This window comes from Lepus europaeus, chromosome 11, assembly GCF_033115175.1.
Source record: "Lepus europaeus isolate LE1 chromosome 11, mLepTim1.pri, whole genome shotgun sequence".
NCBI lineage: Eukaryota > Metazoa > Chordata > Mammalia > Lagomorpha > Leporidae > Lepus > Lepus europaeus.
The window spans coordinates 79,296,686-79,309,944 of record NC_084837.1 but is presented as its reverse complement, the minus strand read 5'-3'; the positions used below and the strand labels follow the sequence as shown (position 1 = coordinate 79,309,944).

Genomic DNA, 13,259 nt, shown 5'->3' with positions numbered 1-13,259 from the left:
ACGTTGTCTACAAGAGATGCACTTTGAATACAGACACAGGTGAGTTGAAAATAAGTGGATGGAAGAAAATAAACCACATATACAGTAAACACAAGCGGGTAGCAAAGGCTCTATTAATATCAGATAAAAGAATTTAATACAAAAACTATTAACAAAGATATGATCAACATTTCATAATGAAAAGATCAATTCATCATCGACACATCAAAATGAGTACACACGTAATAACATAGCTGTCAAATACATATAGTTAAAATGGACAGAATTAAAGAAAGAAACAGATCGTCTAACATCATAGTAATGGAGTTTAATATCTTCCTTCCAGAAAATGATAGGATAACCATATAAAAACCATGGAAAATATGTTATGTAAACAATATTACCAAGCACCTAAACTTAATTTAATGGTATTTACAGTATATATATATATATATATATATATGTGTGTGTGTGTGTGTGTGTGTGGGTGGGTGGGTATATATATATATATATACACACACACACATACATGCACATACATAATACTTAATCAAGTACTTAATGGTATTTATAGGATATATACATACACAAAACTTAATCAAGAGAAACCATATGCTGGACCATAAAACAACTCTCAATAAATCTAAAAGAACTAAAACATACAAAGTATGTTCTCTGACTATAAAAATATTAGAAATAAAAAACAATAAGATATCTAGGAAAATCTCAAGTATTCACAAGTTAAACATGCTTCTAAAAATACATAAATCAATGAAAAAAATCCCAAGGGAAATTAGAAAATATTTTGAACTGGATAATAATGAAAACATAACATATCAAAGCTTGTGCGATGCAGCTGAAGCAGAGCTTAGAAGAACATTTATAGCTTGAAAGGCTTATATAAAAAAAGAAGAAAGGTCTAAAGTCAGTGACCTAAGGTTTTACTTCAAGAAGCTAAGAAAAGAAATCAAAGTCATCAAAAAACAATTAGAAGGAAGGAACTAGTGAATATCTGAGCAAAACTCAGTAACACAGAAAAAGAAATAGAGAAAATCGACAAAGTCAAAAGCTATTTAAAATATTTTTAATCAACAAAATAGATACTCTTTCCCCCAGGTAGACTGGTAAAAGAAAAGAAGACAGGGAGGAGAGGGGGACAGAGAACAGGGAGAGAGTGGGAGAGCGAGAGCACAAATCACCACCCTCAGAAATAAATGGGACATTACAGTGAGAGGCCTGGCCGTCTGCGTGGGAACAAAGAATGTCAACCCTCCAGATACAACACAAAGTTAACTCAAAAGGATCCTCTAGTGAAAAAGCAAAAAACAGAACATTTTTAGAGGAAACAACAGGTGAAAATATCTGTGATATTGTAGTAGACAAAGATTTCTTAGGACACAAAAAACACAGACCATTACAAAAAAACCAGGTTAACAAATTTATCAAAAATAAAAACCAAAATTCAAACTCTCTTCAACAGGTATCATTTTAAAAATGGAAAAGCATGTGACAGAATGATAGAAAATGTTCAGAATACATATATTTGACAAAGGGCTAGAATACATTAAAAAAAAAAAAACTCGCAGAACTCAGTAATAAGAAAACTAAAAATTGAATAAGATAGAGCGGTGCTGTGGCATAGAGGGTTACTCCGCCACCTGCAGTGCTGGCAATCCTATATAGGTGCTGATCTAAGTCCTGGCTGCTACGGTTCCGTTCTAATCCAATCCAACTCCAATCCAGCTCCCTGTTAATGGCCTAGGAAAAGCTACAGAGGATGGCCCAGGTACTTGGGCCCTGCACCCTGGGAGACCCAGATGAAGTTCCTGGCTCCTGGCTTTGGCCTGGCCCAGTCCTGTCCATTGCAGCCATTTGGGGAGTGAAACAACAGATGGAAAAATCTCTCTCTCTGTAATTCTGACTTTCAAATAAATAAAACAAGAAAAAAAATCAGTAAGATAGTGGGCAAAACATTTGAACATAGTTCAAAAATGGGACAATATAATGGTCAATAAGCACAGATGCCCAAAAAAAAAATGTTCAAAATTACAAGTCACCAAGGAAATGCAAGTTATAACCAAAATGAGATATCATTACATACCCCTAGAGTGGTTAAATAGACTAAGAATACAAAGTCCAGGTAGGAGTGTGAGATAATAGTATACTCAAACTGCTGGTAGGAGTGTAAAATATTCCAACTCCTTTGAAAAACAGTTTGACAGTTTCTTATACTTTTTTTAAAGATGTATTTATTTGAAATGCAGCACTATGGAGAGGGAGAGACAGAGGCAGAGAGAGTGTGTCCATCGGCTGATTCACTCCTCACAAGGATGCAATGGCCACGGCTGGGCCAGACCAAAGGCAGGAGCTTCCTCCACATCTCCTACGTGAGTGCAGGGGCACATGTACTTGGGCCATCTTCCACTGCTTTCCCAGGGACATTATCAGGGAGCTGAATGAGAACTGGAGCAGCCAGGACTCAAACCAGTGCCCATATGGGATGCCAGTGCCGCAGGTGGTGGCTTTACTAGCTACACCAGACTGCTGGCTCCTTGACAGTTTCTCAAAAAGGTAAACCCATACCTAACCCTACAACCCAACTATCCTAGTGCTAGGAATTTATTCAAGAAGAATAAAAAACATATGTTCACACAGTGATTTGTATAGTAATATTTAAAATATTTAAAAATATTTAAAATATTTAAAAAACTAGGGTTTTTTAAAAAGATTTATTTATTTATTTGAAAGTCAGTCACACAGACAGAGAAAGGGAGAGAGAGAGAGAAAGAGAGAGAAAGAGGGAGAGAGAGAGAGAGAGAGAGAGAGAATCTTCCATCTGCTGGTTGACTCCCCAATTGGCCGCAATGGCCAGATCTGCGCCAATTTGAAGACAGGAGCCAGGAGTTTCTTTTTGGTCTTCCACATGGTTGCAGGAGCCCAAGGAATTGGGCCAATCTCTGCTGCTTTACCATGCCATAGCAGAGAGCTGGATCGGAAGTGGAGCAGCCAGGACTAGAACCAGCACCCATATGGGATGCCAGCATTGCAGGTGGTGGCTTTACCCACTATGCCACAGTGCTGGCCCCTATACCAGTTTTATTCACAATAGCTCCAAACAGGAAAAAACTCAAATATATATCAATAGGTTAATGGATAAATAAACTATGATATGTTCTTACAATGGAACACTACTATGCAATGAAAAAGAATCTAGGCAACTTAGGTGTATTACCATTCATTATGCTGAGTGAAATAAGCTATTGAGAAAAAAGCTGTAGAATTCATTGCTATGGAATGCTAACAAACTTGTAGTGACAAAAAGTGTTTAAAAAATACCCCCCTGCGGCCAGTGCTGTGGCATAGCAGGTTAAACTACCCCCTGCAGTGCCAGTATCCCATATGGGCACCAGTTCAAGACCTGGCTGCTCCACTTCCGATCCAGCTCTCTGCTCATGGCCTGGGGAAGCAGTAGAAGATGGCCCAAGTCCTTGGACCGCTGAACCCATGTGGGAGACCCAGAAGAAGCTCCTGGCTCCTGGCTTTGGATCAGTGCAGCTCCAACTATTGCGGTCAATTGGGGAGTGGACTAGTAGATGGAAGACCTCTCTCTCTCTGCCTCTCCTCTCCCTGTGTAACTCTGACTTTCAAATAAATAAATTAATCTTTTAAAACAATACCCTCCTTCCCCTAAAATAATGTATCATGGGTATTCTAGATGTGAACGGGGAGCAGAGAAGCTGCGGGTGACTGAAGTGGTGCACCTCTGTGCGGCGGTGGCTCCATAAGTACACACAATGATCAAAACTTCCCATGGTCTCTATAGATGCAAGACCTTTATGTGAATTCATACGCATCAAAGTTGATTTTTAAAAAATGACACCCTGAACATGAGCAATAGGAAGAAAGCTAGCTAGGGAGAGACAGATTTCAGATATACTTTAAAAATAAAACTAACAAGTCTTGCCAGAGTCAAAGAAAGACCATCTACTTCTGAGCCTTGCAGAACGACTAAAACGGGCTGACACAAAACAGCTTGCCTGGACTGCAGCCCATAGCAGATCGCTTCTGGGATTGAGAATCAAATTGCAGCTTTTTCCTGCTTTCAAACACCACCACCTTGTGTTTGTATGTGTAATGAATAGCACAGGGTGGCTTGGGAGGCTTGTGTGCCTTCCAGGAAGGAAGAACCCGGTGCAACAACTTCGGGCATTTTTTTTTTCTTCTTCTTCTTTTTGGTTATTACATCATTCATGCATGGCTGTCACTTCCTCCTCCAACTCCCTCAGGCCCAGGGCCGTGAGCAACCAGGAGCTGAAGTACATGCACTCCACAAGAACGTGTGTCCAATAATATGTGGACAGGAAACCCTAGTGCCTGGTGCTGCCGCCCCAATATTACACAGCAAAATTAGTAACAGCTTTGAGAATGCACAAAAGACATGTTGAGAGCTCTGTGTGCATATTAAACACAGGATGGACAAAGCCAAGACATTTGACGCCTTCCTCTGCTTTCTGGATTCTGCCAGCAGTTTAGGATATCCAGCTAAGAGGAACGCAATGAAACCTGTTGAGAGTTCCAGAAAGCTTATCAACCTTATGAAGATACATGCCTATAATTTTGTTTTAAGAACATTTACTCTATTGAAAATAGAGGACAGGATCTTTCTCCTCCAGGAGGTGAGCAAATAAATAGCTGTTTGGAGGAAAGAAAAAGAAAAAATAGACGTATTTTTATTAACAGGAAGATTTTGAATGTAGCCTGACAGAGCAAGCTAGAGAAAGCTTTTAGGAATCTGGTGTCTACTTTAATGGAAAAGGGTGTAATATATAAATGAGTTTAAACATAGGTAAGTCTAAATCCAGGGTCCAAAACAATCTACATTTTCTATTTTAAAAGAAACAGGTTCTAGATTGTCAGCATGACCCAGGAAATGGCCTGGACTTTTCTCTGAGTCCAGGATTAGGGATAAATGTTCTCGCAGACTGTTTGCCCAATGTCCTGATAGGATTTGAAAAAAAAGGCAATCAAGTTTTCAAACTTTAAAAATCAAAGTAATCTTGGAGATGATCTAAGGCCCCTCCTCAGCTGTTAAAATGAAGCAACTGAGCCCAAATTGGTGGCAGTATGAAATGCCCAGGTTCATGCACAGAAAATGACGAAAGGTGGGTAAGAACTAAAGTCTCCATAATGCTGAGCAATCAAGAAAAAACTAACTTTTACATGTGGCAAGCACAGCTCTTGTGCTTCACACACAATATTTCATTTTATCATAAAAAACAGAAATCCTTCCAGGCAGGTGTGATTATCTCCATTTTACAAATGCCAAAAAATAAATAGATAAAAAATAAAATGAGGCTTAGAAGGATAAAGTCACTTGAGCAGCATGGTTTCGATTGTCAGTGGAGGTGTCAGGATCTGAACTTAGAAATCTCAGATAAAACTCCACTCTTGAATAATATTTTCACAGTACATCCAGCAAATAGATACCTTGATTTGTGGTATATGCCAATTTCAGTAGTGAAAAGGGTCCCTCCATAGCTAATTTCAAGCTACCAACATAGGATCGCTGGATGTAGAACTGAAAAGAATGCACACACTCAGCTTTCCTGAGGCAGCGTGAGGCAGCTCCAGGACCCCACCGGACACACCAAGCAGTTCTGAAACCCCTGGCTCAGAGCACGGGAAAAGTCACCATGTTTCTGGAAGACAGGCAGAATTAGACTAAGCGAGGCTATGTCTAAGAAGCAGACCTCACCCAGTGCCTGGTGGGAGTTAGTGGCCTAGCCTTCTAGACTTTTGTAATGATAACTCGGGGAACTTCCCAGGAACCACCAGTGAAAGTGAGTCCCCGCTGTCCACAGCAGTGACCTCCTCAAAAAGTCTCCCCTTCCTGGCTGGCCTCCCAGCCCTGTCTTATTTCCCCTCTCCCTCCTGGGGCTTCCTGGGATCACTTCCCAGATAAACTATCTCAACTTATACCCACACCTCAGGGTCTGAGGAAACCCAAAGTAACAGATGAGTTTAATAAATTAAGCCCCTCTCTATGCATGCTATCCCTTTGGACATTCAATAATCTACCAGTAGGGGGCAGATGTTTAACCTAGTTGTTAAGACTTCGGTTAAGGCGCCCACCTCCAGGACAGGTGTTTGGCATAGTAGTTAAGCTGCCACATGGGATGTGCACAGCCATTTCAGGGTTTCTGAGTTTGAGTCCCAGCGCCACTCTGAATTCCTGTTTCCTGCTGATGTGCATCCTAGGAGGCAACAGGTGATAGCTCAAGAAGTTGGGCCCCCTGGGGCCAGCACTGTGGCGCAGTAGGTTAATCTTCTGCCTATGGTGCTGGCATCCCACATGGGCACCGGTTCTAGTCCCAGCTGCTCCTCTTCCAATCCAGCTCTCTGCTATGGCCTGGGAAAGCAGTAGAAGATGGCCCAAGTGCTTGGGCCCCTGTATCCGCATAGAAGACTGGGAAGAAGCTCCTGACTCCTGGCTTCAGATTGGCACAACTCCAGCCATTGTGGCCATCTGGGGAGTGAACCAATGGAAGGAAGACCTTTCTCTCTGTCTCTTCCTCTCACTATCTGTAACTCTACCTCTCAAGTAAATAAATAAACCCCAGCAACCCTGTAAGGCAGCCGTGATGCCTCAAATAATTGGGTTCCTGCCACCTACACAGGAGACTTGGATTCAGTTCCTGGATCCCAGGTTCAGGCCCAGGCCAGCCCAGCCAGCTCCTCCTCTCAAATAAATAAATGAATGAATCATCAATGAGTCAAGCAACCAATGTACCAGTAGGAGAGCTCACTTGAATAGCACAGCCAGAGACAAGCTAGGGGGCACTGTTCTGGGTGACCTGCTAGCTCTCCTGTCAGCGTCTCTTTCCTCCCCCCTGCAACTGCTCTCTCTGGACACATGGACATCCAGCGGGACACTCACTCTTTGACTCTCATTGGACAATGTGTGATTCTTCCCGCAGGATGCTGCAATTGCAGAAGGAAATCTTGTGAATATAAACACCATTCATAAGGCTGGAGCTGGACCCAGTGATCATAGACGGGAAGACTTGAGTATGGATGGGGAAATGTCCATTGACACAGTTTCCGTAGATGAGATGCTTGGGTTTTAGGGCTGCTGTAGCAGTCCCTCAAAACAGAGTAAATGAAGACCCACCTTCCCTCCACTGCAAATCCGGTTGTTAAGAGCTCAGGGTCCTCACTCAGGCATGCCCAACCCAGCTGTAACCTAGTGCAGGTCCCCTATCACCCCTGAGCTTCAGTTTCCCCATATATGATAGCAGAAATAGACTCTCACCCAGAGGGCATCCTAATAATGAGAGAACAATAATTGTTAACAATGACTGAGTACTAGATGTGCATCAGGCACTTGCTATGCAGTCTCCATTCACTGTCATGATTCTCATTTCATGATGATAAAAAAACTTCCCCCAGGTACCCAGCTAATAAGAAGCAGATCCCAGGTCTGAAACTTAGGTAAATCTGATTCCACTCTTAACTTCTATGTTATACAAAGCATATGGAAAATGTGGACAATTCTCCTTACTTCATGGTAATCTCTTAAGCAGTCTCACTGGGGAAGGGCTACACTGGGAAACACAGACAAGGACAGGTGCTTGGCAAACCAACTTCTCACGGAGTCTCAAAAAGAAACGGCTCAATGCCAAGATCTTAATAAATAAAAAGTCTTCAGAGCAAATAGATTTTGGCTTCTCTTTCTATTAATATCTAACTTCTTAAGGTTCTTCCAACTCTATAATTTCCTTCTCTGGAAGGTATACAAAATCTTTCAATGACTTTCAAAAAGCTAGAAAGTCAAGAGTAATATGCATCTTAAAGTTAGGCAAAATTAAGTCACTCACTAAAACATGTTCACTCAACGCTATGGAAGAACACTAGTATAGTAGTCTTACTTTCAGCCTGGATCTGGCACTCACCAAGATGCGTGACCCTGAGCAAAACCACACACCTCTTCTGTGCCTTTAGTTTTTTCACTTGTTAATGCAGCAATCATAATCCTCATCTTGCCTTTCTTGATGTGAGCTGAGAGAATCAGGTCAGGGATCTATGTGAAAATACTTTACAAATTATAAAGCAGCACACTGATGCGAAATTCTCAGTATTAATCAGCTCATCCGTCTTGTGAAGGAAATTCTTGAACAAGACAAACTAGAGCCCAAAGGCGGAGGCGAGCAGGAAGCGGGAGTGAGGAGTCAGATGGGGAGAAAAAGTAGCTGTCAGTACCCCAGTTTCAGGGCTGGCAGTTAACCTTCCATCAATTTTATAAGGCCAGGAAATAACCATATTTTTAATTAAGTGCCAGTGGTAGGCTCCGCAGCATAAAATGTAATGGTAGGGAAGACAGCAACTTAAGCAATTTCTTACCTCTCCTTCTAAGAAAGAGATCTTCTCTAAAAGCTGCAATATTAAGAGCTGTTTCTGCTGCACTTTTTTCTTTAATGACTCAATCTAGAAAGAAACACATTGAGAAATGTTATTCAAAAATGTAGACTTGTCTGAGTGCAAGTTACTTAACCAGAAGAGAGGATGCTGGTTTTCATTTAAACAGAAGCCGCACACTGACTTGTGTTTTCATGGAATGAGATTAACATGAGATGCCCAGGAAAGCCAGATGCCGCATTCAGGTAAGCTTGGGATATTGGAAGTGATTTCTGAGTCACATCTCATTAGCTTTGTTAAACCCAACATCTCTCCACGGATGTTGCTTTGCACCCCCTAATAACATTCTAAAGACAATCCAAAGAACATCTTCAGGAAATGCTGATACAAGTCTTCAAGAAGCTTGGATTGATGAGGCAGCCAGCATTTCAAACCCTCAGCTCTGTCATTCCCATGAATAACTTCACATTTGATCCACCAAGTGTCGTAAGTGTTGATCTGGGGAAAGGATCACTAAAACTGCTAATGAAATTTAGAGGATTAAGGACTCATGTGGCCCAGAGTAACCAGCAAAGGTTTCCTAAATGGACTTGAGCTGGGTTTTCACCTGTATTTTTTTTAATTAAACTTTTATTTAGTGAATATAAATTTCCAAAGTACAGCTTATGGGTTACAATGGCTTCCCCTTTCCAAAATTTCCCTCCCACCCACAACCCTCCCCTTCCCCGCTCCCTCTCCCCTTCCAATCACATCATGATTTCACCTGTATTTTTATAATATGCTCTATCATGAACTGCTTTTGTTTTTGTTCATATATCATATCTCCTTACAAACCACACTTCCGTAAAAGCAGAAATCAGGCTACTGTGCACCAAGCCATGTCTTGGACAACACTGGGAGCACTATGTGGGGTTGATGAATAACACACCAACTTTCCATCCGTCTTGTACATTAAACTTGAACATTTGATATATAGTGCAGTACAATCATGTTTGGAACCAAGATGCTTAGTGTTAGAGAAAGAAAAACAAGTCTGAAACAAAATAAGTAAAAAACAAAGTTTTGTTAAATTTAGAGTGACAACAGCAGTACAGACTCGTAATCTTTTACTTGCTTTTGCAAAATAGGCATTCCTAATCTGTCCACTGAGAAAATGTAGAAACAATAAAAACATAATAAAATCCAGATTGTGGTCTCTGAATACTATTCACCACTTTAAAACAAAAACAAAACAAAACAAAAAAACCCCACACATCTTGGAGGACTGGCCCTCCCCAGGGGGGCAAAACATAAACTAGATGAATCTAAGAAACCTTGTCATGCCTGAAAATGAGGCCATGAAAGGGTGTCCCCTTGGACCAAGGATGGGACAATTTGAGCATTAAAAAGAATAATGAATATAACTGAGTAAAACACATGCACTATATAAATATTAAAGAAGAATAAATATTAAATGGTGTCATTGGACACCATTGGAAGTGACAAAAGATACCAACCCCTTCCTTAGATACTTGGCACTTTAGAGGGAAAATTAAAGCTTTATTTTGCTTTATTTGTATACACTGAATTTTGAGATTCTAAAATGCTTTAGTTATGAAGAAAAGGTTTTACTTTACAAATTAATTTCAGTTATTCAATGGGGAAAAAATACAAGAATTAGAAAATCACAATTTTGCAATCTCTAGGCAATAACTGACTCGAGCCACCATCATCAACAGATGAAACAGTGAGGCTAAAGGCTGACGGAGGAACTCCACACTTGGGATATGGGGCTGTCACCACCTGGATGCACGATCGGCATCAGCCTCACCCAGGAATTTGATGTCCCAGATGCCACAGAAAATGAAGCACACAGCACCACCCATTCAGGATTCTCGTCTCCTACCCCAACCCTGAAACTCAAAACGCAATCTAATCAAGCTTCTGAGAGAATAAGGAAACAAAAAGCCAAACCCAGAATGTTAGAGTTTTCACAGCACAACTGACTCAGTTCCTACAGTAAGGCACTGGGAAGGGTGAGGGGTTTGGTCAAGCAGGAAGAAACACGCTCTGAGGAAGGGCTTCTGGGCCATGACAATCAAATGTGACCGTAATGGATGCTGAATGGAACAACGCATCAGTAAAAAGACACTTCAGGGACTCTTACTACAGACAAGGATTAAATGACACCAGGAATTATCAATTTTGTTGGGTGAGACATTATGATCCAAGAAGTCAATGCACTCGAAATACACTAGTGAAGTGCAGAGGAAAGATATGCAGAACGCCGAGGGTTTGGGTTAAAATATGCACAGCGGAAAATCTAAGAGGAAAAGAAAGGCTACATAAAACAAATATGGCAAATCTTGCTCTTTGATGACCCTGGGTAGTGAGTTGAGGAGGCTTCAACGAGTAGTCTCTCTATTCTGAATGCAATTGGCATTCTCATTATAAAATGTTTTCAATGCCATGTGATGTCAAAAAATTTCATTCTCTGACAAGAAAGTCAAACCATACAAAATAGAATAAGAAACACACTCAAGAAAAACTGTTCAATACTGATATTAATTAAAGAAATTATCAGTTAAAAATAGGAGCAAACTACATTTTGATACCTATTAAATTTGCCCCAAAACTACTGACTGGAGGAACCAGGGTGAGCAGGCTTGGGAGGGGCAGCCACTCTTGTGTGTTGCAGGTGGCATTGTAAATTAGAATGACCCTTTAGGCAATTTAGCAATAAATATTCAGAGCCATAAAGCTGTTCATACCCTTTGACCCACTAATCCCACTCCTGGGAATTTATCCTGAGGATATCATTCAAACATAGGAAAAAAGCCATATATATAAAGATGTTCTTGCTCCCATTATTTATAATAGAGAGAAAATGGAAATAACCTTAATGTGTAGCACTAAAGGAACAGGTAATAAATTATGGAATATCAATTTGATGGAGTATATTACCTAAACACTAAAAACAAACACACTACAAAATGGCAAAGTGTTTACAAAAAGGCTCAAGGGACCAAAAAAAAAAAAAAAAAAAAAGTCTACAGTGATGAAAGTAAAACCTAGAAAAGAAGTTAAACAAATGGAATAGTTCTGGAGTTGTGGTAGGATTACGGGGAGGGGGAAAAGATGTGTGTAAATTTCCTTCAATATCTGTACAAATAATTTTCAAAAATTATCCTCATGTTCTTTTTTCCATTCCTTCCTATGGTATTAACATTTTTAATCGACTTTTTAAAACTTCTAAATGATAGGCGAAATGGGTATTGAAATTAACCAAAGGTTTCCAAGGAGGTCAGGGGTAATATTTAATCAAATAACACAAAAGATGACTTCAAATGCCTGGTTTCACTGTCCCTGAAGGATTCAGAGGCTTATGAGTCAAGGAAGTGACAAATGTAGTTTAACAACCGCCCCACCCCACCCTGCAATGAACAGCTCATAGTAAGATGCTGAGAGGATTCTACTGGCCTTTGTCCCCTAGATTTTAGTCTATAAACTACAGTTGGCCTCCATATCCATGGGTTCTGTTTCCAAAAACTCAATCAACTTCAGATTGAAAACATTAGAGGGAAAAATCATGTCTGTCTTGATAACATGCAGACATTTTTCTTGTCATGTTTCCCTAACAATACGTATAACAGCTATTTCCACAGCATGTACTTTGCATTAGGTACTATAAGAGATACAGAGATGCTTTAATGTATGCAGAAGGAGATGTGCTGGTTACGTGCACATACGACATTTTCTATTCTGGACTTGAGCATCGTCAGATCTTGGTATCCACAGAAGGTCCTGAACTAGTCCTCCATGGATAGTCAGCAACAGGCAAAGATGGCATCTTCAGAGAGTGCTCCAGGGAGCAGGACTCCCAGTTCTTGTGAGAGAGCAGAGGGCTGAGGCTACACTGTAAAGGCACCTGATTCTGGGGAGAAGGAACAATCCATCAGAAGGACTTGGGGTGCTGAAGCTTCTGACAGCAGCAAGAAGCTATGGTGCTACTGCGTGAAACGAATTCATGCAGGCACCTTTGCTTAAGTCCTTGAGCACTTCCTACAGAAGTCCTCTTGCCCAGTATATTCTGCGACCAGGGTTGACTTGTTCCAACTAGAGAAAAAAACCTAAACGTCAAGGCTTACCAAACTCCGCCTGCCCTGCGAGGGATGCCAGCTTTGAATGCCAGCTTGGTCTCCCTGCAGTCCTCCCTGGAGCACGTCCCACACCTTTCCCCGTTGAGGCGTCCAGTTCCTACAACAGAAAGACTCACACACTTCTGGATGTGGAAGCGCTGCGGTAGTATCAGACTCCCAGGACTTCGGTTCTTTTTTCACTACCTCCAAATCACACAGCTATGTGTGCTATTTCTGACTCCCAACATCAAAGTGCCTGGAAATATTGTCTCCTATAGCACCTAGTGCTTGAGGACCACTCAAAAGTTAGCTACTATTATGTGATTCTAGGTATTTCTCCATCCCTAGACTGTGAGCTTTTGGAGAGTAAGGGCCTTGATTATCTTTACATTCTCAGACTACAAATAAACAAATCAATAAATCCATCCCTCTACCCCTAAACAAACCATTCCTTAATGTCAGGGGCAAAACTGTCTAGAACAAACTCTTGTATACCCAGTTGAAACAACATGCCCTTGGTTAACATGTATTCCCAAAGTACCTCCAAAATCAAGGGTCACTCCAAAATCCAGGGTACCAAGAAAGTGAAATCCATGAGGCACCTTTGCTCTTATTAGCTCCATTTAAGTTTGCAAAATTGGCTTTCAAGAGACTTATTTACCCATCACAAAGCTGCATTTAGGTCTAGCTGTCACCAGGTGGTGGTACATGACCCAAGTTAGAAGGGCCAAATCAGGGCATTCAGAA

General features: G+C 40.9%; 1 protein-coding gene across 2 annotated transcripts in view; it reads right to left on the bottom strand.

Moving 5' to 3' along the window:
- Window positions 1–13,259, bottom strand: part of MYZAP (myocardial zonula adherens protein) — a 97,701-nt gene that overhangs the window by 15,134 nt on the left and 69,308 nt on the right. For both annotated transcript variants that reach the window (XM_062206001.1, XM_062206002.1), the window contains one exon: window positions 8,380–8,463. In XM_062206001.1, the coding sequence (XP_062061985.1) occupies window positions 8,380–8,463 (84 nt within the window). The remainder of the gene's footprint in view (window positions 1–8,379; window positions 8,464–13,259) is intronic.